At 47.4% G+C, this 27,871-nt stretch overlaps 1 protein-coding gene across 1 annotated transcript in view; it reads right to left on the reverse strand.

The window, feature by feature from the left end:
* The window catches only part of Kif26b (kinesin family member 26B), a 404,164-nt gene that overhangs the window by 239,261 nt on the left and 137,032 nt on the right, over positions 1-27,871 (reverse strand). The window contains exon 3 of the mRNA XM_005348983.3: positions 15,291-15,821. Coding sequence (XP_005349040.1) covers positions 15,291-15,821 — 531 coding nt within the window. The remainder of the gene's footprint in view (positions 1-15,290; positions 15,822-27,871) is intronic.

The raw sequence follows: 27,871 nt of genomic DNA on the forward strand, positions 1-27,871 counted from the left end.
AACCATCTTTACAGCTTTCTCTTGCTTGCCTAGGCTCACCTGTGCCCTTCTCCACCACTCAAGGAAGCTTCATTCCTAACTAGACCCTCAGGCACATATGTTTCCGAACCAGAGGGTCCCAGAGTAAGCAAGAGCTCACATGTTCTCACACTTCTGAACGGGAGCTCTTGCCCACCACTCTGGGCTGCCTGTCTTCCCTGCATTTATGAATGGCCAAGTGCCTTTTCCACACCCAACAGACACCAGGCAAGTAGCATTGTCCCCGGCTCTCCTATCCGTATCCCTCACACCATCAGTGCTCAAGGTCTCCAGCCTCTTCTTAAATATCCGTGGTACCCATTAGCCTGTGCGACTATCATCCTTCCAAATCCACAGTCAGTTCTTCCCTGGCTCTGTCTGCTCAAGTGACATGCTCCCCTGAACCCACCCGAGGCACAGCTACCTGCCACTTCACACTGCCTAGCGACCAGGAGCCTTGCACACAATACTAAGGGGAATGTCCGGGACTTGCTACTCTGCCTTCTCCTCTGCATCTTCCCCAGCTCCCAACACCCCATTCTCATGATGACTCCCCGTGTTTACAGATCTGCTCTTATCTCCATCTCCTTGAACCTTTGCCCCAGGTTTGCTTCCTAGTCTAGGGCCAAGTACAATTTGTCTATAATGTTTACAAGGAGATTATACTAGAAACTTACCTACCTTGGGAAATATTTATTGGCCATAGACAAGTTGGCCCTCAATTGCTGCACTGACTCATTTTCCACTTACTTTACAACTCCTTTGGAGAGGAAAGGGGTTTGCAGTGTTGAAATAAGGACCTTGCTTTATTTCCCATTTTCTTTTGGGAAAATCTTTCATATAAGTTCCTAATAAATAAGAGAATTAACTGATTGTCAATGAGGATTCTTTTACGTATCACTGACTCATCTTCAGAGATAGAAATAAACTGTCCAGAGAATTCAAGCAATAGAGATGAGTTGAGGGAGAGTTTGGACTCCTTATTTTTTATTTATTTATTTATTTTATTTATTTATTTTTTTATTTTTTTTGGTTTTTCGAGACAGGGTTTCTCTGTGGCTTTGGAGCCTGTCCTGGAACTAGCTCTGTAGACCAGGCTGGTCTCAAACTCACAGAGATCCGCCTGCCTCTGCCTCCCAAGTGCTGGGATTAAAGGCATGTGCCACCATCGCCCAGCTTGGACTCCTTATTACAACAAGCCTAGACCAGTAGTTTTGCAGCTATCACGGTTGTATGCGTCAATGCAAAGGAAGGAAGGAAGGGAGGAGAATGAAGGCCAAGGGCTGGGCAGCTAAACAGGAATGATTCTGCGCAGAACTTCCTTAGCACTTTCAGCCAGGAAAAAAAAAAAAACTGGACCAAGCTGATAACTAACATGAAACATACATTCTTGTTAGTGTAGAAATGTGCCCCTCTCCCTTTCCCACCCCCTCTGTGTGATGATGGGGACAGAACCCAGAATCCCTCTGCCCTGAGCCCGCAACACCGGCTCCTTTTTTCCCCTTCCTAGTTTGAGACAGGGTCTCCGTTTGCTGACAAGTTTAAAAGCCCAGAAATGTGTCTCCCCTGCGCAGGTGGCATTTCCTTGTGTGAGCTCATTGCTCGTCTTTTCACTCTCTCCTCACTTAGGACGGCTGTGAAGCCTCTGGAGGTCATGCGCACATGCAGCACGCAGCTTACAGGACAGTGTGTCTGCTGCATAGAATGGGCATATGCGTGTCGGCTATAATTCTTATTCTAACCCTTCATTACTGTGGTGCTAAATTAATGATATTTAAAGGTGGCTGCGAAGGTGAGAGATGGCGAACAAAACTGAGCCTGGGAGTTGGGAGTGCCCAGTGCTGGATGGTCAGAGATGCCTGTATGGGCTGACGGAGCCAGGAGCAGAACAGGTCTTCACCTCTCAGCAGCTGAGCAAGCTGTCCCGTGTTGTGACATCGGCAGCAGAAAGGACAACAGCATTAAGACGTCAGGGCTTTGCGTACTCTTTATTGTCACCAGGGTTTTCTCAGAGGGAAGGCTGAGCTGAAACATGTGGCAAGTTTGAGCCATTTATCAGAGAGTCGTGGATCAGCTCCTCCCTCAAGCAGAACTTCAACCTTTGGTCCACAATGCTGGGACTTCTAAATGACCTTTAACCTTAGTACAACCATGTTGTCCTCATTTTCTTCAGAAATGCCGTAACCATCTTTCTGCTCATAACTTAACTGTGCACAGCTTCTCACTACAGTATCAGTCTCTCTCTTACCCCTACTGGGCTCATTACGAAGCTGCCACCTCCAAATTGCCGGTTTGTCACTAACCATGAAGGAGCATTGCTTTATTTTGTTTTTTAATAGTGCCTGGACAGAGGGGGACCCCTATTCCGACAGTAGTAATTAATGCTTAGGGTACCCAATGCCATCACAATGCTGCTCGGATGAGAGAGCACAGGCTGTCTTCGGAGGAGAACCCTTTTGTTCCACAAAAGGTCTGAGACAGCCGCAGTTGCCTCTGAAGCGGGCGGCGACTGACTCTCAAAGTCTTGGAGAGGCTCTGCAGAGAGCCTGCGTCCCAGAGACTAACCACAAAACAGCTTGGGCCTTCTCAGATGAGCAACGTTTTAGTTTTCTAAGCTCATCGTCTCTGCAGCTGCTCTTCAGGGGTGTGCTGGTGGCTTCCCGTAAGTCCTCCTGGCCCCTAAGTATGCCACTGAAGGATGGCGGAAAGCTGTGCTCAGTGAGCAGTCTGTATCGCTGACTCCGTAGATGCCCTCAATGTTCGTTCTTTCTTTCTTTCTTTCTTTCTTTCTTTCTTTCTTTCTTTCTTTCTTTCTTTCTTTCTTTCTTCCTTTCTTTCTTTCTATAGCTACTACATAGGGATAGAGAGGCTCTAGCTGAAGCTAGAGCTAGGTAGATTTTCTCATCTTCATTTGAAAATTTCCCAACAGTCTTAGGAGACTGATATTATTAACCTCACTCTATAAGCAAAGAAACTGAGACTTTGAGTCAGGCGAGTCTCCAAATCTTACAGATGGCCAAGAGGCCTATGAAAAGAGGTTCAGGAGCACTGGCCACTGGGAGGGAGTCCCTACCTTGAGCCTGTTGGGGTGGACATCATTAGAAAAGATAAAAGAGGCTAAGAAGATACCTCAGTCAGGAAAAAGCTTATTAAAGCTGGGTGCAGTGGCCTACCCCTGGAATCCCAGCTCCAGGAAGACAGGCATTCTGTCAGAACTTCAAGCTTTGGGTTCAGGGTGAGACATTGTCTTGGGGAAGACATCAGTCTTTATCCTCCATACACACATACACACACATACACATACACACACATACACACACATACACACACACATACACACACACACACACCACACACACACCACACACACACACACACACACACACACACGAATAATAGTTAAAAGGAAAAGGTATTAGAGAGATGTAGGTGACACTGGAACTAGTAGGTATCATTGCAGGAACGTAAGATGGTGAGGACACTATGGGGCACAGGGGTGGGTGGCAGCTCCCCCAACAAATTAAAAACAGGATTATCATAGGAGCCGGTAATTCTCCATATAAACCCAATAGAAGAGGAAGCGAGTCTGCGAGAAAACTGTACATTCATATTCACAGCAGCATTGGTCATAGAACCGGAAGCTATTCTAGCCCAATGTCTGCTGATGGATGAAGGGATTAGCAAGAAGTGGTATATACTCGGAACATCACATAGCCTTTGAAAGGAAGGAGCTGCTGGGGCTGGAGAAATGGCTCTGTGGTTAAGAATACTTGCTGCTTACTCTTCCAGGTTCCAGGTTCTAGTCCCAGCACCCACATAGTGGCTCACAACCTGTAACTCTAGTTTCAGGGGATCCAGTGCCCCCTTCTGTGAGCACCAGGCCCACACGTGGTATATAGACATGTAGTGGGGAGCGGGGGTTATGTTCCTGGCACCCGACCGCCCGCATGGCTAGCTTTATATCCGAAATAATTACACAGAAACTGTATTCTTTTAAACACTGCCTGGCCCATTAGTTCCAGCCTCTTAATGGCTGGCTCTTACATATAGATTTAACCCATTTCTAATATTCTGTGTAGGACCACAAGCTGGCTTACCAGGAAAGATCTTAACCTGTGTTTGTCTGGAGTGGGAGAACCATGGCGACCCCCTGACTCGGCTTCTTTCTCCCAGCATTCTGTTCTATTTACTCTACCCACCTAAGGGTTGGCTTATCAAATGGGCCAAGGCAGTTTCTTTATTAATTAACCAATAAAAGCAACAGATTAGAAAGAAATCACTCCTACATCATAGACATACATGCAGACCAAACACTCATCCATGTGGAAAAATAGTAACGACCCTTTTAAAGAGTTTAAGAAGGCAATTCTAATATCTGACTCAACACAAACAAACCCTGAGGAAATGCTAAGTGAAAGAAGCTATTCACAAGGGAACCAACACTATGTGAGTCCATTTATTAGCATAAGCATAGGATAGGCAAATTCAGAGAGACAAGGCAGAATGACAGCAGCTGAGGATTGGTGAGAAGGGTATGGGGTTAGTATTGTGTTCTCCATAATAGTTAGAATGCTAAATTGTGGGATATATGTGTATTATATGTGTGCTATATATATCTACATACATACAAATATAGTGTATACACACACACACACACACACACACACGTTAGAGAAAAAGCAGCACAACTGATAATATTCAGATCATAGATAAGCTTACAAAAGCATACATACTGATCCAGCTGCCTTCCCCACAGTGGTTAAACAGAGCTGTCTCTGGAAGGATCCAGCAATGTCTTTTCCCAAAGACATGTGTTGGGAAAGCCAATTTAAACAAACCCTGACAAACCTCGATCTCCTTACCGGCAAGGGAAGGATCCTGCTCCCTTTCGCTCTTAGGAAACTGAAACATTTGGACATGATTCTATTACGTCTACCAAGTCCACCTCTGGGGAAGCTGACATTTGTCTCACTAGGTGGCAGCATTGCTTACAAGGCCTCTCATTTCTGGGGTCCATCTCTGACTCCCCCTTTATCCCCTTCAGCCTCCCCACCTTGCAGTGAGGAGAAGCAGCACAGAGCACTGATTTCCACACCATTGTGCAGAGTGACACAAGGAAAACCTCGGAAATTCTAGGTGTACAGAATCACCCCAGAGAAATCCCACTAGGAGGGTGTGCTTGGGTCAGCCACGTGGTCAGCCCAAGGAAGTGGCCCCCTTTCAGGACAGTGGCAGAAGAGCAAACAGATGATAGGCGACCTGCATTTGAGCCGACCTCTGCCATGTCCAAGTCCTAGGAAGGCCACCGTGGGCAGGTCACTTGACACACCTGGTGCTGGGTCCTGCAGTTAACTGACAAGGGCCTGTCTGTCTCCTGAGATTTGCTGTAACCAAAGTGAGGATGTAAACCTGCAAATGGGCCTGTTCTTCCATTTCATCCTGCTCTTCTTTGCTGGACCCACAGTGGGAGCCAGCCCTGGGGTGATGATGGCAGTTATCAAGTTGGCCCAGACGGAACCTGTCATGAGACAAGCTCTCATGACGCCACAGCCATCGCTGCAGTTCTGGCTGCTTTCCTAAGGTTTCCCCTCCCCCAGAGTGCCTTCACCAGTCCAGGCTCTCACCTAAGCTATGAAGAGGATGGGTTAACTCTTTGAGATCAAGGGTGCTATATTGAAGACACTGGATAGTCTCCCCAACCCCCAAAACGGTGCCTAACATAATTCCTAAACACCCAAATTACTCCCTGGGAGTGACTTAGGCATATGAAATACATGACTCATTAGTGGATCCTAACAAATAGCTTTCTAAGACAGAGCCAGGCTAATTTGTCATGCTAAAGCCTATTAGCGCGTGCCATCGCGATTTGATATTAATTAGCTGGATGTCTAGGGTGGGCTAGATGGAGAGGAAAATACTCCATGTTTTCCAATTTATTGAAAACTCTAAATCCTAGGATACTGTAAAAAATGTAGATTTTATAAAATTATAAATGAGTGAGAAAGCAATGATATTAAAATCAGTGTATCAATTAGGAAAACAAGAAGGGAAGCCTGAAATGTTCTGTCTCAAAGTGTATTTCCAATATGAGATTCATAAACCATATCTGAATGTCCAATTCTTTCAAAATTGGCCCCAAAATAATAGTGTGTTTACTCTTTTGGATTATTTTAAATCCATGATCCTGTGGAGTTTAAATGATTCAAGTCTATATATGTATCCCTCTTCTTAAAAAGGCCCCCAAACATGGGAGAAAGTTGGCCAACGAGTCTTCCAGTATTTTATCAATTTGTCCATCAATGTCACAATAAGTTCATTTCTACTTAAAATGTGACATATGAGATGTGACATGCTCTGTGAAAAGCTGGTTTGTGTGCAGAGAGTTCTGTGGTTTTGATACTAGCTTTGCGGTTTGGGTCTTGTTCCTCCAGCTACCATAAGTTCTTTACTGAAAGGGCCATTCAGCTCCGCATGTGACAAGACTGAGGGAAGATGGAACTCCAGGTTCCAGGAATGTCATGGAGGCTACCGGGTTCTACACCCAGGGCCACATCAAGGGACCTCACCACATGTCACCTCCAGAAAAACTGTGGCTTTACAGAGCAGACAGCCCAAGCGCTCAGCAGGTAGGAGGCCCCAAAGAGGCCACACAGCAAACAGGAGCTAGTTTCTGTGTGTGAGCAGTAAACCCAGCATGATCCTACCCAGCTTCTCATCCTTAACTCACTGAGTGACAGCCCCTGAGGCCTAGAACCCTCAAAGCACCACACAGCGCTTCTCCCGCTTAGCCAGCTCCCTGTGGATGGCACACATCTTAACTCTGCATCACTTCTATAAAGAAGGGAAAACTTTGCCACTGGAGCTGGGCTGGGAAGAGGGCTAGGAGGAGAAAGGATGCAGACCCTGGATGCATGTCACAGTCTCCCCTATGATCACAGCCCCCACCCCTACCCCCAGCCCCCACAGCGTAGCAATGCTCAGCTTTGCCCTCCAGCCAGCCCAGCATAGTTGAGATCAGAGCAGACAAGTCAAAATAACCTCTGCCCATTGGTCCAGCCCATGCCACCCCACCACTCACATAGGTGCTGAGAAAGACACGGCATCTTTCTTATTATTTCCAGCTCCTTTCTATAGTCTAGGAATCTTTCTAAAGAAGAAAGAAAACTACATATTGTTCTAAGCAAGTTAACTCAATGTGCCTGCCAGGCCAACGGAAATAGAGTGGGGTCTCTTCCATGATTATCATGTTCCATTCTCAACTCATCTCCCCAAGGAGGGCTGTCACCTGCTGTTTGCTCCTAACCTGGGCTGTGTAAGCACAAATGTCTGGAAGCTTTTCCCACTGGGGGAAGAGGCCAGTGTGTTCCTAGGAACCCGTCCCTCAGTGGCTGTCCGTTGTACCTGCTGCTTGGTTCCTGGGGGGGGGGGGAATCACTTCCCTCCCTCTCTGCTTTTTCGCTTTGTCTGTTTTTATCTGTGTTTCCTTTGTTTCTATGCTACTTAGAGAATGGGAACCCGTCTGTGCATGCCTGTGCCTGCTCCCTCCAGAAGGGAAAGATCCCACAGCTACTTCACTTCTTCACCCGGTGTCCTTGTCACCTGTCTGTCACTCTATCAACCTTGACAAGAACTTGCCCCTAGGTCGTGTCCACTTGGCACCACAGAATGTGACGTTATCTGGAAATGGAGTCTTTGTAGATATGATTAGTTAAGGATTGAAATGCGACCACACTAGATTAAGAGGGCTCAAAACCCACTGATGTGTCTTTCCCTACACATTTGTGTCTTTCTCTGTTGAGAAAATAGAACACGAGACTTTGTGAAATCAGGCAAAGAGCAGGTGGTAGATACAGCACAAGGGGGTCTAGAAGAGGCAAGGAAAGATTCCTCTGCTCCCCCTTGGCCTCAGACGAACCGAGAGATAAAACACTGCATATTCTAAGCAGCCTAGTTGGTGACGATTTGTTATGAAAATCCTAAGAAGCTAATAGACTACTCTCTCCGTTTTTCAATTTCCAATGCATTTAGAGTCTAGAATGTTCTCCCCAAAGTCATTTGCTAAAGGCTTGGACCTCATCTTAGCACTACTGGGAGGTGGCAGAACCTTTAAGAGGTGGAGCTTTGTGAGAAGAAGTTAAGTCATGAAGGACATGTCCTTGAGGATGACCTTGGGACCTCAGCGTCTTCCTCTTCAGTTCTTTGCTTCCTGGTCAGCAGGAGGCCAGCAGCTTCCTCCACCACAAACTCCTCCCCATTGCCTAGGCAGCAAAGCCACAAGGTTGAGCAATCAGGGACTGAAAACTCTGAAGCCATAAAACCAAAATGAACTTCTCTGTTAATTTTCTCTCTTCTCTCTTCCCCCCTTGTGTGTGTGTGTGTGTGTGTGTGTGTGTGTGTGTGTGTACAAATGCCCATGTGAGTATGAACATGTGCACGCCATGGCATAGATGTGGAAGTCAGAGGGCAGTCTTGGGTGTTAGGCCTCATTTTCCACCTTATTTGAGACAGGGTCTGTTATTTGCCACCATAAGCACTGGGCTAGCTGGTCTGCATACGCCCTGGGATCTCCTGTCGCCGGTGGCCATCTCACTGCAACAGTCTTACAGACCAATACACAACCACATTCACATCCAACTTTGCCTGTGTCCTGGAGACCTCAAGTCCTCATGTTTGTAGGGCCAGGTGAGACACCTGCTAGCTCCTCTTCCTTCTAAGTTGCTGGGCTCAGGCATTCTGCCATAGTGAACTACAAAAATTCGCTGGCACCTTCTGTGGCGTTATTAGACCCGTGGTAAATGAATCATGCCTCAAGGCTGGGGTTCTGGGCCTCAACAATTCAAGGCACGGCCTGGGTCTCATCCTCGGATAGTCTCATATTATCGGACTGTGTTGTAAACTGGACTTTTAGAATTTCCTTTAAATCTCTCAAGAAATTCTAGTGTGTAGCCAAAAATTGCAAACCCCATTTTTAAAGAAGCAAACTGTCCATTTCTCTGCTTCAGATCTCCAGTACCTGTCTTCAGCTTACTAAGTAACAACCGATGTGAGCCAACCCTATGTTCAGGTCTACAATTCCCAGAGGACTTTCAAATACATTTGATTCTCGAGATACCAGAAAAGGCAAGAATTACTTTCTGGGGAATTCCCGTGAGATCCTGTACTTGTGGTTCCAAAGGCCTGTCAGAAAAGAGACGCATCCTTCTGTGCATTCTGTCAAGGCTCTCCACCCCCAGCCTGCAGTGGTTTCTGCAGTTTCAACACTCTGAAAGGCTCACACAATGGTCATCCCTGCCAGAGGAGAGTGGCTGCGGCTTGTTGTCATTATGCCTCTGTAACAATAGGGAAACTTGAGACAACTGAGAAGCAATGGGAGCTGGGTGGGGGCGGGGGCAGTATGAGCAGCCTCTCATTCCATAGAGGCAGCCAAATGAATAGCTCCACTTGCTAACATGCTGGCCAAGCCACTGGGTAAGGGAGGTAGTTTCTGGGTGGGATGAAGAGCCCACGTACTTAATCATCCCTCAGGTCTGCAGACCTCACCTCACTCGCTGTTAGCTACCAAACAAACGCCTTCAGGTGCTTCCTTAAAGTCGCTGGGACAAACCCACACTAATCCATTATCTTAATGTTCTGGAGAAGTCTAAAGAGACCTGAAGAACTGGTTCCTTCAGAGGCTCTGAGGAAACTCTGCCTCCGTGCCTCTTCCAGCCTCTGCAGAGGTCTGCCGTTGACCTGTGGCCCCTTCCTCCACGGCCAAGGCCAGTGGCATAGCACCATCCCTGCTCTCCCTCTGGCTCTGCTCCTCCTGTCTCACTATTGTCAGGATACTTAAGACCCCATCAAATCCAGCTGGATAATCCCAGACAATCTCAAACGCCTTCATCATGTCCACAAAGTCCTATACGGGGAACCACAATCACAGACTGACCTGGACTTGAACTCCTTCCAGGGACTTCCTTAGCCTAACGCACAAAATGCGTGGCCAGATTTAAAGCACTGTTTAAGCTTCCTGATGCCATTACGGAGCTCCCTTCCGACCACGACCTTATCCACCACTCATTCAGAAGATGCGCCCATTCATTCCTTTGGACGTTCACCCTGAATATCACATCCTTGAGAAATGTGCTGTACATAGCCAAATACACAAACACATTCTTTGTTCTGAGTTTGGGGGGAGGCATAAACATAAATAATTCAACAGCCTTTCACCCATCTAAAAACTGTGGCCTTAGTGACATCACTGTTTGTGATACTATGGATCAGACCCCCTCCCCTCTTGGTACAGGAGCCAGATGCCAACCCACAGAAGTGGACTCCTAAGACAGCAACCTGAGATTAACTGTCTTTCCTGTGGTCATTTACCATCATGAGAGTGAGTCAGGCCAAAGTAGCTATCATTCAAAAGGAGATGATCTATAGATGAGTATGAGAACTGGTATACGCATGTCCTTTTAGTGCCCAAACTCCCGTGGCCAAATGATGGTTGGTGAGCAAGTCCTGACTTGTACATATTTCCATTACAGAGTGTCTAAAGTCAACAGAAGGAAGTCGGGCTTTGCAAGGGGTCCCCTCATCTTCTCTTAGGACATCAATTCTCAAAGATATTGCACGAGGAATTGCATTTGTAGTTTGTTTCTCGTTCCTCAGGTAATCTCCATGCCTCTTAAATTACCCTTTTCCTTCCCTCTAGTGAGGCAGGAGCTTCACAAAGGACCCAGGCTCCCTGCTGGACGGCTGCCCTCATTTGTCAACCCTACAGCATTTGAGGTGCAGAAGGACAGCCTCCCCTTCAATAACACTTCCACGGGCTCAGGTTCCTGGGAGTGGAGGGATACCCCGGACACTCATTAAACTCTAGATGCTTCCCTGCTCAAGGAACACTGTGGCTCTAAGCCAGAGGAAATCTGCTCTGCAGAGGGAAGTGGGAGTGTGGGTGAGCAGGGAAAGTGCAGCTGGCTGCCAGAGCAGTGAACCATCTCTGACTTGCTGCCTAGACCGTGAACTACAGAATATTTACTGCAGGGAGATGTTTCTAACAGGAGACACTCAGTCTGCCAGACTGGGAGCCCAAGCCCCAGGGCATCAGGGTGACATAGTCACAACGGGAGGGATACTGATTCATAGCCAGACCCCAAATCTCTTTATCCCAGAGAGATTTCCTCTGGTCCCTTTAATCATTACTCAGGGAAAAATACATGAGTTGGTCAGCTCCAGCGTTGCCAATAAAATGGATCCAGGATAATTGCAAGATGGGAATTAGTACGCATCCTCTTTGAATCTGATTTTAAGCCACAGCAAGAGCTGGATTTGAGTTCTTCCTCACAGTTTCAGCGCGGCCAAGGATCACTCCACCTTTGTTCTCACCTGCCAACCTCAAGGGCAGTGTGCCTGGCCCCTCCCTCACTGTGAAGACCACAGGACAGGAACCTGGGTTTCCCAAGGAGGCAGACCCACCCAACACTAGCACAGTGCCTACTCCTTGACAAAGGGCTTTGGAAAAAAACAGCTGTTCTTGTACAAGAAACTCTCTTTACATCAATGCTGTGGTCCTAACTCTATGTCCTTGTGTCATCAGTTCTGATGCAACAGGTGAGGCCATTGCATCCTTCAGATACTGGCTCTGCCGGCTTCTAGTGTGGAAGATGAACCGGGGCTTGTCTGTGTAACGTGAGTGAACAGCTAGCACTATTGGAGACATGGTAAAAATACTGCTCAACTGGGCACGTGATCCATATTCACAGAAGCTAGACTCTAGCACTGATGATTGCTCCATCCATTAGAATGCCTTCGTAGAGCAAATATTCACCACTACAGAATATCACGTTCACACCAGACATCATATCTTACTTCTTTCTGCGTGCTAAGTAATAAAAAGGAGGCCCTGTAGGTGCCAAGCCAGCGTTCTTCCAGTGAGCTACTCTGTTAGACCCAAAGAACATATTTAAGAAAAAAAAATATTTAACAGCATGGAAAATATGCCCAGTCTACCAAAGAAAGTCAAAGCCCCAGATTTTATCACAAGGTTACAAATTATGAGTGCATTTCTTGGAGAAAATATGACTAAATGACTTATTTCTATGCAATGTAGGCTTTGAAAAATCACAGTTAAACTTCATATAGTCTACATTTTATTTTAAAAAATATGTTCTACTTCTTATAATGTAAAAAAAATATTTTAAATGTACTGTGTACAATCTTTTAAAAGCATACCACTCCATAATAAAGACATTTCTGCTCCTGACAGCTCTAGTCAGGTGTTGATTGCTGCCCAGGGACCCATGATAAAGACTTGGCCCAGAACGGTAGCACTGGGAGATGGTAGGGCCCTTACAAGTCAGGACCTAACACGAAGGCTTTCAGTCTTTGGGGCCGTGCTCCTGAGCAGGCTTTGGGCTCCTCCCTTACTTCCTAGCATTGAGGTCATCCATAGTTTGTCTTGCCCAGGCCCAAAAGCTATGAGGTTCTGATGGTCAGTCTCCATCGTCAACACAGCTGGGTTTAGAAACCCATGAGAAGCATGTCTCTGGGCATATCTGTGGGCTTGCTTTCAGGTGAGATGAACTGAGGGGCCAAGTCCGACCTGGCACATGGTTACTTAACAAAGAAAACCAGATGAGCACCAGGAGTCCCCTCTCTGCTTCTGCTCTGTGGAGATGTGCGGAGGGAAGGAGTCTCAGCCGCATGCCATCATGGGGCCGCTCTCCTCCATACTTTCCTGCCCTAATGGGGCTAAAATAAAACTTCCTCCCTTAAAGCTTTCAGTCAGATGTTCTGTCAGAGAGGTAAGGAACGTAGCTAACACAGAGGCTGGCTGACCAAAAGCTGTAAGCGCAATAAGCCTTTCTCCTCCACAATGTCACCACTTCTTTATCCTCCCTGTTATAAGGAGAGAAAGCAATCACAGAGGCCGGGAAGGCGGCTCAGTGGTTAAGAGCACTTGTTGCTCTTGCAGAGGCCCCAGGTTCCTTCCCAACATTTCCACGGCTGCTCACATCAGTCTGTTGCTTTAGTTTTAGGGAATCCGGCATCCTTTTCTGGCTTTGGATGGCACTAGGCACATCTTGGTACACATACATATATGCAGCCAAGAAATTCATAAACACAAAATTAAATAGGAAAGAAGGAAAGAAGGAAGAAAGGAAGGAAGGAAGGAAGGAAGGAAGGAAGGAAGAAAGAAAGAAAGAAAGAAAGAAAGAAAGAAAGAAAGAAAGAAAGAAAGAAAGAAAGAAAGAGCTAACTCAGAGACCTAGGCAATGACTTTCAAGGACTAGGTTATGCAGTCTCTGTCACGGCTTCCTTATTGGTTCCTTATCCTATTTATACAGTATATAAATATGGAGTTATACGATATAATGTGGTATATGTAGATAAACCACACAGAACTTCATCTAAAAGTCAAATGATTGCTCAGCTCCTTCAGGTCAAAATAAGAATTGTTTTCTTTGCTGTTCTAGGTCTCACAGGAAGCCACATGCGGGAAATGCCAGGGAATTACTTGGGGGCCCAGGAAAGCTAGTGTTGGTACGCCATTGACTGTGTGGTCATAAGTGATTCGCTTTTTCCTAAGCATCATTGCTCCTTGACTATACAAAGATCCAGCCATTTCCTCCTTGCCTTACGGGCCCATTGCAGGGTTAAATAAAATTATTTGGGGGAACTGTAAGGTACTCAGATTTTATCGGCCACACTGACTTCATTTTATGGTTCCCTGTATGTTTTCCCTCGTGTCACAATACTGGTCTGTGCACCCTCACTTGGTTTGTTTTTCTTCTGGGCACAGAAGCATGTTGGCTTCCCCAGTTTCTCCTGCAGGGAAGTGGGGCTGGAGCCCTGGATTCTTGACAGTAGAATATGAATGGAGACACTATAGGACCCAGGATAAGCCTCAAGCCCACTGTGGGAGCCTCCGCACCTAGGACCCAGGATAAGCCTCAAGCCCACTGTGGGAGCCTCCGCACCTAGCCCTCACTTCTTGGCTGGTTACAGAAGATCTATCTGGTAGAAGACTCTTAAGGCCCCTGAAAGATGGGGACACACCAGATGAAGAAAGTCTAAGTCCCTAGATGATAAGGGAAGGCTGCTCACCCTATATGACACAGCACAGATGAGAAGTGACCTGGGGTGTTCAGGATTATCTGATACACCAGGTACCTTCCTAACATTCCATGACTATGGCCACTCCTCCACATCAGTGACAGTCAAGAGTCTGTGCTGGTCCCTCCACAGCAGACACAGAGGACAGAGGACCCTCATCTGATAGAAAGCTCCGCTAGGAAAATTAAGACAAATTATTTTTTTCTATATTTTGGTTTGGTTGACTTGGTTTGTGGTTATCGGGGGGGGGGGGGTTGTTGTTTCTGAGACGAGGCTTCCCTATGTACCTCAGGCTGGCTCTGAACTGTCTCTGTAGTCCAGGCTGGTCTGAAACTCTAGATGCTTCTGTCTTCCTAGTGCTGGGACACGCTACCATGTCTGGATCACACGTTTGTTTTTTTTTTTTGTTTTTTTTTTTTTCAGATTAGAAACCTGCTCACTTACTTTCAGATAAACAGACCTGAGGGTAGTGCTCAATTCGGTACCCAAAGAGGGAAAAGAAGAAAGGAGGAAACCAAGGGAGGAAGGCTTCTGTGATTAGGTCCAACATAAAGATGAGTCTCAGACAGAAAAAAGTGAAGATCTGCCAAGGTACAAGAGATTCTCCACTTCTTTCAGAAGGTACAGACAATGGGCACAGGAGGCCAACACAAACCTTCATGTAAATTTTTAGTGATATATATCTTTATATCTAATAAATATCTGTATTTAATCCTTACTACTGTTCTATCGACTCCAAATGGAGAGCCCGGGATAGGGCAATCCCTTTGTGCTAAGTTGTTTTGCTAGCATGGGTACAGGTCAGGGTATTGGGCCAGCCTGAGCATTTCCGGGCCTTTGCTCCTAATCACTATACCACACAGTAAAGCTGGGGGCTACGAAGTCCTTAGTACTGCCCAAACCAATAAGATCCCTCAGGGGTGGGGCCGGAGATATTAGCTAAGCAAGAAGAGGTTAGGCATTGGGAGCTGACAGGTACTCCCTCAAAGCATGCCGGACTGACTGGAGCTCCTTGGGGAGAACTCTTTGGCATTATATGGAAGCTCCCAGAAGGAGAAAGGAGAATCAGCCTATCTGCTGCCTTGACTCTTAACTTCTAGACAGAGATCCGGAGTGTGTGCTCATGTCGATATCTGAGGAGAAAACACCTGCATTTCTCTGCTTGCAGAGGTGCTTACCTGGTAGGGGTACAGGGTAACCCCATTGGTTCTTGAAAGGGACCAGGTGCCATCCAGATACTGGTGAGCCTGAATGGCCACCGAGTTAAGGATGTTCCCATTGTTGGGGCTGGTGGCCATCTGGAGGCTGACTTTGGCCTGGTGAGTTGGGGATCCACTCTTTTCTGCGCCGTTGCTGACCCCAAGGCTGCTGGGTTTACCGCTGTGCTTGTTGACGAGGCCTGTGTAGGTAGAGGTGGCATAGGGGGCGGGCACAAAGGCCCACTCCCTGGGTTGCTGGAGCCCACCCATGTGCCGGGACCCCACCAGTGCGGGAATGGTGGAGATCGAAGGGGGTGAGCCCGGAGAGGCATCATAGTGCTCACTGCCGGCTGCCTGCTCCAAGGCGAGCACCATTTGGATGGCTTCCTGCTTTAGCTGGTTCAGGTGTGTGGCACAAATGTCACAGCGGTTGTCTCTGTCGTTCCATGACTTCCTGATGGTGTTAGGGACCTGGAGTTTGTCGTGGACCACAGCAGCGAACGCAGGGTCCTAGAGGACACACAAACAGAAGAAAGGAACAGGTCGTCAATGCTGGTGAGTCCAGTTTAGCTGTTTACAGCCCAAGGGTTCGACTGTTTGAGCAGCGTCCACCAGGAAGAAGCCTGACCAGGGGGAGCCCTGGATGTGGACACGTGCATGCGTGCAGAAAACTTAAAAGATACTAAACAAAATACAACCTCTAAGTACCCCTGCTGCTCAGTCAAAGGAGGACATTTTACACTCTCCTATGTCCACCAAAAAATTATGGACAACCTGCTCCCTCCCTAGCCCAGCATGGTGGAGGTGAGTGTCCCATTCTGGGTGGCAGAGAGCTGGCAAGGGACAGAGGTGCCACTTGTGACTGGGAACGGAGCGTCGACAGATAACAAGATACTGTTAAACTTTGGCTTCAACAACATGTGTGCTAAGTCAGTGCCATCGGCAAGAAAATTAAGCAAATAGATTCTCGATGGAGGATCCGGCCTGTTCCAGCAGCCAGTATTCCTCTGCAGGCACCTAGGATCCGTCACCGGCCCCATGAGGAGCTGTCCTCTGTACCTGCTTCCCCATTTCCTCCACAGGCTTTATCTAAAACCACTACAAAAAATTCTTCACCCGGATATAGTGGTTCACACCTGCACCTGCCTCCTGCCACCACTAGGGGAGCTGAGAAGGGTTGTTAGAACTTCCAGGCTAGCCTGGGCTACGTAGTGAGACCTGTTTCTCAACCCCCACTCCCATAGCTTATGCCCCAAGATCATATCTAAAAGATAAGTGGGGGTAATGAAGATGCTAACTCTCATTCACTTTGCTTTAGCTTCCACAGAAATAGGATAACATAAAGAAATAGCTCCGGGCATGTGACTGGGTGATTAAACATTTCCCACTTCTCCTCCTTGTATCCCTGGAGTTCTGCATGACCTTAGACACCTTACTCATTGCACTGAACCTCTCCTCACTGTGCCCTGTCCTTGCTTAATGTCCTTCCAGATCCATGACTTTATTTGTGGGGAAAGCAGGATCGGATACGTGGCCATGCACGTATGAGCAAAACCACCTAGGTGTACTTTGGGCCTAGCAGAATTTGCAAAATTCAACAGTTATTGTGAGTAAGAGATGAAGCTCGTCTCAGGAGATATTTTCCTCTAGGACACCAAAAAAAAAAAAATCGCCCTTCAGAAAAGCGCTGTCAGCTTTTATGGAGCAGAGATCCATCTGGATTGAGCGGCGTGCAGGGATGGTAACGCAGGGCAGCCAGGGTGGGCAGGAAGACCGTCAGTGGGAGGCTGGTTCCTAACCACAATCTGTCTGGGTGACGGGCCCCAGCATTTTGTTTTCCCTGTTTAACTACCCTGAGCAGCTCCTCAGCATACACTGATTAATTGATTAATAAATCAAGAGGCCTCTTCACAGAGCAGCAGCAAGGAAGGCACTAGAGGCGGAAACCCAAGGCAGCCTATAAAGTAGCTGGAGCAATAGGAGGTCAGGATGATCAGGTTCCACCTGGAGAAGCCGTGCAAACCAGATGAGGGTCACTTGTGGCATCCTCCCAAGAGGCAGCTGCTTTGTCCAGACAGTCAATCAAGAGCATGTGAGACCCGAATGAACTGCTGAGGGAAAGGGGGCATTCTAGAGCAGACAGTTGCCTCAGTTTACCAAACAAGCAGATCCAAACGGATGAAAACTTTGGAGTTCCCACAGGCATCTTGACCACTTACTTGTCCATGATTTTTCATTTCAAGAGTCAAAGAACATCCATAGACAACCACATATGCCTTCAAGCTACCACTAATGTCTTGGGTTTCAAGAGGCCTTGATTTAATTGGTTATTTAAAATGTGTTTGCAGAGATGGGACCGTAACTCAATTGGTAGAGAGCTTGGCTATCATGCCCAAAGCCATGGGCTTGATCCAGGGCACCATATAAACTTGATGTGATCATGCAAGCCTTCTGTTCCAGAACTCAGGAAATATAGATGCAGGAAGATCAGAAGTTCAAGGTCATGCTCAGCTATAGAGTGAGCTCCAGGCCATGCTGGGTTACATAAGACCCTGCCTAAAATATTAGCTTTTGTTATCTCAAATGTCAGGAAGAAAGACCATAGTGGCTACAGGAGAAAGTGTGTACACACTTCCTGATATTTTGGATTTGGAGTGTGGCTTAGTTTCTGGATTCGATTTACATAGAGATACACCTGCTCTACAGAGCTCATGAGCTTTCCCTGGTTCTGAGAACCTTTCACCCTTCTCTTAGATTTTTATCCCATCCCCAAAATAGCCCCTTCTTTATTCAGCCTGTTGCTGTCATAGCTCAATTTCCAACATTTGACAAATTAATATGTTAGCTTCACACCACGCTGGGGAGCTGGGGATAGCTCCTGTCCTATGTGAGTTCATATCCAGAAAGTCTTCTTGGCTCCTAGATTGTCAAATGCCACACCCTCCCGCTGCCCCTTTAGTCTGCTTTGAAACGACTCCAGGACCCACCAACACAGACACACTGTGGAACTCCACGGCTCTTTGGTCCGCCAGCCATCTTTGCGGGTTCTAGCTCCTCATCACTCCTTCCCATACACAACCAACATCAACCCTGAGAGAGCCAACAAACCCACAATGACATAGTTGGGCCTACTTCCAGTACGTTGGCTCAGGCAGCCAAGAAGTTGTCAGTTATCTCCAGCAGAGCAAGGCTAAGACAACTGTTGAAGGAGGAATGGATTACCGGATGACAGGCAGGAGATGTTTCTTCACTTAAGCAGCTCTTGATGCAAACGCCCTATAGTAGCTCATACCACCCTGAGGTTCCAACAAGTGAAGAGAGACATCCATGGGGACCAAGATGTCTTTCTAGAGCTTTTCTACACATTATAAATATTTTAGTTTGATTGTTGACTACCAAGAGGAATGGTCAACAGACACGGTTTTCTGTGTGTGCTAAGACAGAGGGGATTCGGTACCCAAGGAGAGTGGAAGCAAACGGCAGGAAGAGTGTGGAGACAGCAGGCAGCACATGCTGGGCATCCCTGACATGGGCACAGAGAGGACTGCAGGGCTCAGAAGATGCGCGTAGGAGGAGCTCCTGCACCAGCAGACCCAGAGAAAGAGACGCAGGCACCCAGCCTGGCATCTGCCTTGAGATATTTGCCTTACCTGCTTCTGACCCACCCTGTGACCTCAGGAAACAGACAAATTGGCGCAGCATAAACCACACACAAAATTAGTTTTGTCTTCTCTCTCACGTGAAGGAGAACTTGAGAAGATGTCTGAGTACCTGGTAGTGGCCCTCAGAAGGAAGGGGGTGGAGAAGTTAATATTCATGCATCTAAACTGTCACAATTAGTAATGGCTACAAAATGACAAAGAAAACCCCACAATGTGGCTTTCTGGTGCCATCACTGCTTTGGCACTGTCCTAAGAGTATGTCAGGAAAAGCGGGTCTCCTGTCACAACCCACAGGGCTCTCTCTCAGTCTAATTCCCTTAGACTGGGTCACACATCTGAGAGCCTCCATTCTCCAGGGAATCACCCCCAAGCCCATGGCTTCAGTGTCCACCTGCACCGTTATCGCGGTGACTAGGATCCCCGCCTGATCATCCTCCTAAATCCTACCCTTTCAAAACCACCCTTCAAACTGACAGCTCCAAACTAAATTCATTTCCTTTTAAGCCTTCCTCCATTCCAGTAATCACCACCTAAGCAGATAATATAATTAGCTGTCGAGGGGCCCAGGCTGGAAATCTAGAATCACCTGTCTGCTTTACATTCATATCCAACCACCAACCTCGCTAAACGGAAATTCCTAGAAGGCCTCAAACCCACCCCTCCTCTTCCTGCTGCTGCCTCCGTGACCAGGGCCAGGTTAACCTACCCTCTGATGCCCACAGCCAATGAATTTAGTACCCCCCACTTCACAGGGTCTCCTCACCCCAGCCTTGACCTCCTTCTACACCTGTAATGGCTGTAATAAAATAGATGACGGCACCGTCCCTTCTTTTTCAAACTTCAATTCTGGGCTCTATGTTATTGTTATTTGTTAGTTATTTCTCCGCCAGACTCTCCGCTGTGTAAGAGAAAAATATTCTTTTGACTTTTATGTCCTTAAATGTTTAGCATAATGCCTATTACACAGGACTCTCTCAAGAAGTCCTCATGAAATGAATGAATGAGTGAATGAATAAATTAATGAATGAATGAATGATAGAGATTAAGGAGCAGATGCATTCTATGCCCATCGCTCATTTGCTTTTTTATAAATGAATCTCTGCCAATATGCATCTTAAGTGTTGCCCCAAAGCCTCATGAACTAAGGCTTTGGCCCCAAGAATGCTGCTATGCCTTTAAGAGATAGGAACCTAATGAGAGGTTTTTGGGAAACTTGAGCAGGCCTTTGAAAGGAACTGTAGACCCCTTCCCACCTCTTTTACTTCCTGGTGGGGAAGTGATCAGTTTTACCCTCCCCATTGCCATCAGATACCCTCACCAGCCAACTCAAACCAGTTGTCCACCTGACTACGGAGGGAAATCTGTGACCATGAGACCAAACAGACTTTTCCTTCTTTCAAGTTGACAGGTGTTTGCCCTGTCAGGTGAGAGACAGCTGGCTGAAGGGACACGGAAAAGAAGGGGAATCTCAGGCTGAGACAGCTTCCCAGTCATAACTGCTGTGACCACCTAAAGAGCCTCGTGTGGTCTCCTTTGACTGAATCTTAATGTCAGGATAGATTCTCTCCCACAACCAATGTTTTCATCTTTTCCCTACATTTCCAAGACAATAACAATTATATAGGATGAACTAAAACCATTATTCCCTAATCATCTGTACAGCTGAGAAATTCTAAGGTACGATTACATTCGTGGTTCACTGAGGAAGGCCCCCCAGCAAGCAGGTGGTGGCAGACTCTCAATGAATGAGGAGGGACTGGTAACAAGGGCTGGAGAATCTGCAGGGCTCAGGCAAGAAAACACTGGCCAGGCAAACAGCGCTGCTTAGGATGCTGCTGGTTGCTTTCTGCTCCGTGTTTCAGCCTCCGAGGGGTGCGTTGCTTAGCAATCGACACTAATGCCACTGCTGAGGACAGGATAGTTTGTGCGTTATTTTAGCTAGAAGAGTGCTTCGCATGTGTTCCTCCAAAGCCTCTGGGTCCGTGATGAAGGCAACAGCTGGAGTCAGCATCCAGCATGTGTTGTACAAATTCCTGGTGATGTTTGCTCCAGGTTTATTATTCTAGAGGTCTCTGGAGACATGGGCTGCACAAGATTTAAGCTGTTCTTCAAAGGCCCTTTCTTTCCACTTTGTTCCTAAAGTTTCTCCCTCCATAAACAACAGCCCCTCAAGGCCTGGGCTGGAAGATGGGGCCCTGAGAATAAAATGTTTTATTTTGCACAGCAGGCAGCATCCCAGATCAAGGGGATTTGCCTTCACACCCTGGAGACTCCCCCCTGGCCTGGGGTTTGCATTCCCACCCTGTCACCTTTCCTGCTGAGTGTCCTTTCTCCCTGGGAGTTCTTTACAGCCACTCAGCTCCCTAAAGCAGGTGTCCTTATTAATGAATCTTCTGAAGGCAAATTGCAAAATTAAAAGCTTATAAAATCAATAGTTAGCAAACTTTAGGTAGAGTAGACCCAGCAATCACTGCTTATTCCCATTGCAGCCTCTCAGAGAAGTGAGGTTTCTACTTCAAGAGTGTGGCCATTGCTTGCTCAGCCTTATAAGCAAGAACATTTTAAACACTGGTGGGGGACTCCCCACCCCCACCACCAAGCATTTCTTCCCCAAGAAGATTCTGTTTTTTATGATCTTTTTCGCTTCCTGCGTTTCCGTGTCATTTTCCTCAGGGGTTTGATGGTGGCCATTTGAAAGCAGAGGCCTCGTGAGATCTAAAGAGGACATCTCCCAGAGTCTCTTTCACCCTCTTAGCATGGTGGATCTACTGAGCAAGAACTAACGGGGAAAGCTGAAGTTAGTATCCTTTATTCTGGCTGTTCGTGGAATTCCCAGACCACAGACAACGGCTGTGCCTACCTCTGGAGAGGAGCCAGGAAACAAATTAGAGTGTTGGGCAAACTCATGACGTGCTGCTGTTCTTTGCAGGGAGGGGATGAGCCTCAAGGGCTCTGCCATCCTCACTGATGCAATGTGTGAACTGGAGTTAGTCCCTGAGCGGGTCCCTCTGATTGGCAGGGGACACGTTCTGCACAGTGAGAAGCCTGTGTGTGAGAGCCTGCTGCCTGTACGAGAGAGTCTGCTCGCAGCTCTACTTCATTAGCGCACAACATCCATATAAACGTCTGGCTGCCTCTCCTGGACCCAGGGTTTTTCAGCACTGTAAGTCTGTCCTGGGAGCCAGTAGCACCTCCCCTGTAATGAAGATCACACGTTGGTGTGCACATGAATGTGAATCCCGGTGTGCGAGAGAGAAAGGGGAAAAAAGGAAAGTAAAAGCATAAAGGCAAGCTAGGTAATGAGCTCAGAGAGACAAAGGGGGAGAAAGCCCACCGCAGGGAGAGATGTTAAATGTCAGACCAGAGTTGTTTTACATAAAAAACCAAATTAGGTGGAGATGTCATGATTGTGCCCAGCCTGTGCTGGACCACTGCAGAGAAGCTTAAGCAAGTGTTCCCGGCTTCTGAGCGCAGCAGCACCAAGCGCGGGTGGCAAGCAGCTAATGGGACATGAAAAGGTGCTAGAGATAAAAGCTCTCTGCTCAGACAGACAGACACGTGCATCCTCTGCCTCTCCCCATGGAACATCACGTGCCTCTCGTGTTACTAGAACGGAGCCAATGCCAGCACCATCCTCTTGGAAATCCCAAAGTGCACCCAGAGACAGGGGTGAGGAACACACATTGACAAAGTCAAATAAGCAAACAGAGCAGTTCTGTCGAAAAATGAGGTAACCAGCAGAGTGCAGAAGATGAAGATGCAGGATGTGAGGATGCTCTGTCCTGGATCCTGGAAGCCAGATGACACGGGCAAAGCTGCCTTGAGCCTTGATTCTGTCTATGGCTAAGTGGGAAATACCACCCAGATTATAGACTTATATGGACCAAAAATAATTCACAAGCGTGACATGTAAGAGATTGGATAAATCGTATCTAAACTTCAGTAATAATAACAAAAAACCTTCCTACTTATTTTTGCTTTCTTGTTATCATTGCTGCATGTATGTTTGTGGTATAAGTCTGTGTGTGGTCACACATGCATGGGCACAGGTGGAGAGTGCTCATGTACATATGTGTGCATGTAAGTTGAGGTGCATGGTGGTTATCTTCCTGTTCACACTTTATAGTATATATTGAGGCAGAGCAGGGTCTCCCACAGGCCCTGGAACACCCCAGTTCATCTGTGTATAGCCAGCTCGCTCTACTGATCTCCGCCTCCCAAGCCTTGGGCTACAGGCAGAGTACCCCACCTGCCATCATTCACGTAGCTGCCGTGGAAACAAACTCCAGTCCTCACGCTTGTGCAGCAAGCGGCTGAGCCATCTCCCAGGCCCTCAAATATGGTTGTAAAAGCTCATGAATTAGTCAAAAGCTAGGTGCGGTATTTCTCATCAGGATCGATCACAGGGGATCTGTCAAGGTCACAGCCTTTCTGCCAGCCACCGTGGACAGTTGCACAGGTTCTTTCCAAAGCTCTTGGTGGAATCTGGGAGGCTCAGGCCCTGGCTCTACCACTCAGTATCCGTAACCAGGAACCATTGCTTTCTTAAAACCTAACGTACTTTAATCCCCTCAGTATAGGAACGGGAACTTATGATCGTACCTATTCTATTTGGCAAGGATACAATCTGTTGTGTACGTAACATTGTAGCACAGTCCTTGACTTGCTAATAAGTGACAGGAGTTATTACTAGTGTTGGGTCAGCCGCAGTGGTCTTTCCACGGTGGTTACTCTCCTTACGGAACGCCGAACCCGGAGTGAGCTTCACACTTCAGATGGGGGCAGTGGCAGCGGCAGGGGTGGCGATAATGGTGGCAATCACCTTACAGCTTACTTTATCCGGAAGAACTGAGCACGTCTTTTTCACAACCGGGATTCTTGCTTCCCAGTTTACACGTTTCCCCGAGAAAACATCTTCTAGTCCCAGCTAGGTTGGGAACTCCCGAGGAGAAAGCGTACTTATGCCACATTCCCAGACAGCTCCATACCTACAAGTTGACAGTCACGGCACAAACCTGAACAGTGAACTTTGCAAAGACAGGAATAATCAGGTTTCTAACGTGGCATGCTAAGATTGCTTTCCAATTACTGACATCCACGAACACAAGCATGCTCCTGTGCAGGCTGCAGACCACCACCAGGCACAGGATGGAGCACAGTCGTTCTGGGAGGAGCTCTAGCTGGAGAGGGCTGTTTAGAATCTGTTAACTATCTATGAAACGCCCTTTAATTGGCTTTATATGTATGGAACACTGAGCCACTGTACTCACCTGCATTTTCCTAGATTTATTACAAAAGTGTGAGTCTTAAATTTTAGTCATGGGACTTACAAAGACTAAAAGGCTGAAAAGTTCTGTTCTGAACATCACCCGGAGCAAATCTGACTGGTTCAACAGTTTCCCAAGATCAGATGCTTGTGGCCCAGTGCTCCAGGCCTCACCTAACTGCTCAGGCTGACTGTCAGAACCTGCCCTGGTTGCTCAGCGATCTCCTTGCAGGGCCAGCATGGGCTCCCCCCAGTCCCACAGAAGTCCTTGTAACCCTCTTCCCCCACACCCTGTCTCTCTGTCTCTACTGGGGTGCCTGCTCTGGTAACAGTTCTTACCTGCTCTGGAGACCATGGGACACTTCGGGAGGGTAAAGAGTTTGCTATTATTGTCACTGGGGATGGCTTGGTGGGTTTCTGCCCTTCTATCCGAATGTACCAAAGTGTACATTTTCAATGTGTGCCACTTACTATGGCACACTTACATATCCATCAAGCAAAACCACACACACACACACACACACACACACACCACATACACACACAAACACACACACCACATACACACACACACCACATACACACACACACACACCGCATACACACACACACACACACGCATACACATATCTTGCTCACTCATACTAGGGCTCAGGGTCAGTCTATTCCAAGTCATGGGACTCAGCAAACACTTCCTTATGAGGGAGGTGCGTGTTCTATCGTCAGAATCACTGCGAATTCCCAGGAGGCAGAAAGCGTGTCGTGAAGTTTCATCTCGAGGATAACCTTCATTCTTGCCTCCCGGAGTCTGTTCTCAAGATGGTGACCAGGTCAAGACATTTCAGTGTCCTGACAGGACAGGAGGCCTTTGTCTGCCCCCACAGCTTTTTAGCCCCCTCTGTCAAGATGCCACTTTACCGTGCCCCCTGTGAGAAACCCTTAAGCAGCAGGTCTGCCCTCCCTTAGATGCTCACGGGCATGTGGTGGAATCTCCGAAGAGGGGGCTCTGGAATCCATGAGCTAATGAGCCCTCCAGGAGGTCACAGAGGAAACGAAAGACAGAAATGAGAAGAGAAGGGATTCCTGCCACGTTGCTTCATGTGTGTGACCTTAGCTGTGGCCTGAACAGAGTAACTAGATGAGAAACCCCCATCCTACTCAGTGACGGTGTCTCCTGTGAGAAACTTAGTGCTAGGTGGCCACTCTTTACCATGAATGTTCCAGCTGTGATGAGTGCCTCTTGAGCTACGGTCCAAAGGCTAAGCTAGAGCTAAGAGATACAAGGCTCCCTCACTCAGTTCCCTCTGGCTGCCAATGGTGCTCAGACACTGCCAATTCGACCCCCAGGACACGTTTGAAAAACTATTCAGTTTGTGTGTTTTGTTTTCTGTCACAACTTGGAGGGAGTAGTGGCGGCTAGTGGCTAGAGGCAAAGACACTGTTAAGCATCTTCCATAGCAGAGGTTGCACCCTCTCCCTGCCCTTTAATAAATAGTTATCAACCCCAAATAACTCTATGCCATGGCAGAAACGCTAACCTTTGCCCTCTCACGGGATCCCTCCTCATGACTCTCAATGGAGAAAGGCCCCTTGCATGGTGAAGGAGGCTGATATTTTACACCCAAACAGCCAGCTCTTCCCTTCCTTGGTTTCCCTTGGTCATCAACAAGAAACTCTAAATGGCTGTCCCCTTAATGTTCTACTCCAGCTGGAGCTGACAGTGGAACTGGGCTTGGAGGGTGTGTGACATCCCTCACACGACTTAAAAACAGCCCGTGCTGGCAGAGGTCCCGTCCTGGACCACTTGTCCCAATCTCCTTCCTTCCCCGTAACTAGCACTGTAAACATCACCCTTCCTGGCGACAGTGGCATGGCTCAGAGAGTCACCAGCTGTTTCTAAGCAAGCATGCAATGGAAAGGACTTGTGGCCCAGGTTCTCAGTCAATTGAAAACGTAGATTTGGTGAGTGGCTTCAAGGATCACTTTCTGGAGGCTGTCATTTACATCTGGAGTTGCAAATGGGGACAGCTGAGGTGGCTTTGTCTATAAAATCATGTCAAATCTCTGGTCAGACTTCACATCATGGTAACTGTGCAGTTTTCCTTCTGGAGAAAGAAAACCAGCGCCACGAGAAGACAAAGTCATCTGAAGATGTAATTTGGTGCGATTACAGAAGAGACCAAGGCTTTCTTTGTTCTTGCAAAAAACCACATTTACGTAGCTCAGACCATTTACCAGGGCTGCACTGGCTTTGGTTTGTTTGGTGAGGGAAGTCACAAAGACTTTGACTTAAATGTCCAAGGCTGGAGGAGACCTTCAGAGGTCAGGGTGAAGCTAAATATTCGTGTGTGTGTGTGTGTGTGTGTGTGTGTGTGTGTGTGTGTGTGTGTGTGTGAGTGATACACAGTTTATGTTTATGTGTTCAAGTGTCCCAGGCATGTGGGGACCCGTGACATCTTTCTCAAAGCACTTTCTACCTTGTGTTTTGAGAAAGTGTGTCACTGAACCTAATGCTCATCTCTTTGGCCAGTGAGCTCCAGAGATCTGCCCGTCTCTGCCTCGCAGAGGCAGCAATTATAGATTGTGCTATTGCATCTAGCTTTTACATGGAAATCTGAACTCAGGTCGAGAGGCTTGCATGGCAAGCACCTTAACCAAGGATCCATCTCCCCTGCACCGTTTGCACCTTCTTATTTCAATCCTAGACAAACTAGAAATGGTAGAGCACACCCTGGAGTAGACACCTGACCACCAATAGAAATCTGGCACAGGAAGTCTATCCTCAAACCAACAACTTCTAGACCTACTTATGATGCTCCAATTTAGCCCTTCATCACCAAGGCTTGCTTACTTATTTGGGGAGGAAGTAATACATATTCCTGGGAACCTCCCATCCCTTCCCCTCTGTGGGGAAGGGATGACGTCCTGAGTGAATGTGTATTGCTGGCACAGACACAGCCATGCCAAGGACTCCAGTGTCTCAGACCATGGAAATGGCAAAGTCTCTCTCTGACCCAAGTGCTGTGTTAATGAACAACTGGGTAGTGGATGCGAAAACTAGCAATCCCTGCTTCCTCCTCCTGGATGGCTTCGACCTGAGACTGCCCTTCCCTCCAGATAGGTCCCATTCAGACTAGCCGAACCCTCCTCCAGGCTGTACTTAACAAATGCAGTGAGTTTCTGAGTTGAATGATAGGTGCCTCCCATCAAAGCAAGCAGGGCCCACCTGATGCCAGCATTTCTGAGTGTCTTGCAGCTGCCATTTCTTCATGCCTGTATTAGGCCAGTCAAGGTTGCAGGACCGAGCCACAATGGATTCAGTGACCTTCTTTCCCCTTTTCCATAATGATCTTTAGAAAACAGGTTTGGCTGTAAGTTAAGATTTTCAAACATAGGAAGAAAATCTGTTGCCCTCCCATACCTGCCTCTATCACGCTTCTGGTGTGGTCTTAAAAAGAAGGGCTGTAAAATGTTTATAAAGTGATTTGTGTGGTCTAGTGACATGTGTGGAGCCTGCATGTGTTCATGTGTGGAGGTCAGAGGTCGCTGTCTGGAGTCTTCCCCAAATGCATGTGTTCATGTGTGGAGGTCAGAGGTCGCTGTCAGGAGTCCTCCCCAAATGCATGTGTTCA

The sequence above is a fragment of the Microtus ochrogaster genome, chromosome 6 (genome assembly GCF_000317375.1).
Source record: "Microtus ochrogaster isolate Prairie Vole_2 chromosome 6, MicOch1.0, whole genome shotgun sequence".
Classification (NCBI taxonomy): domain Eukaryota; kingdom Metazoa; phylum Chordata; class Mammalia; order Rodentia; family Cricetidae; genus Microtus; species Microtus ochrogaster.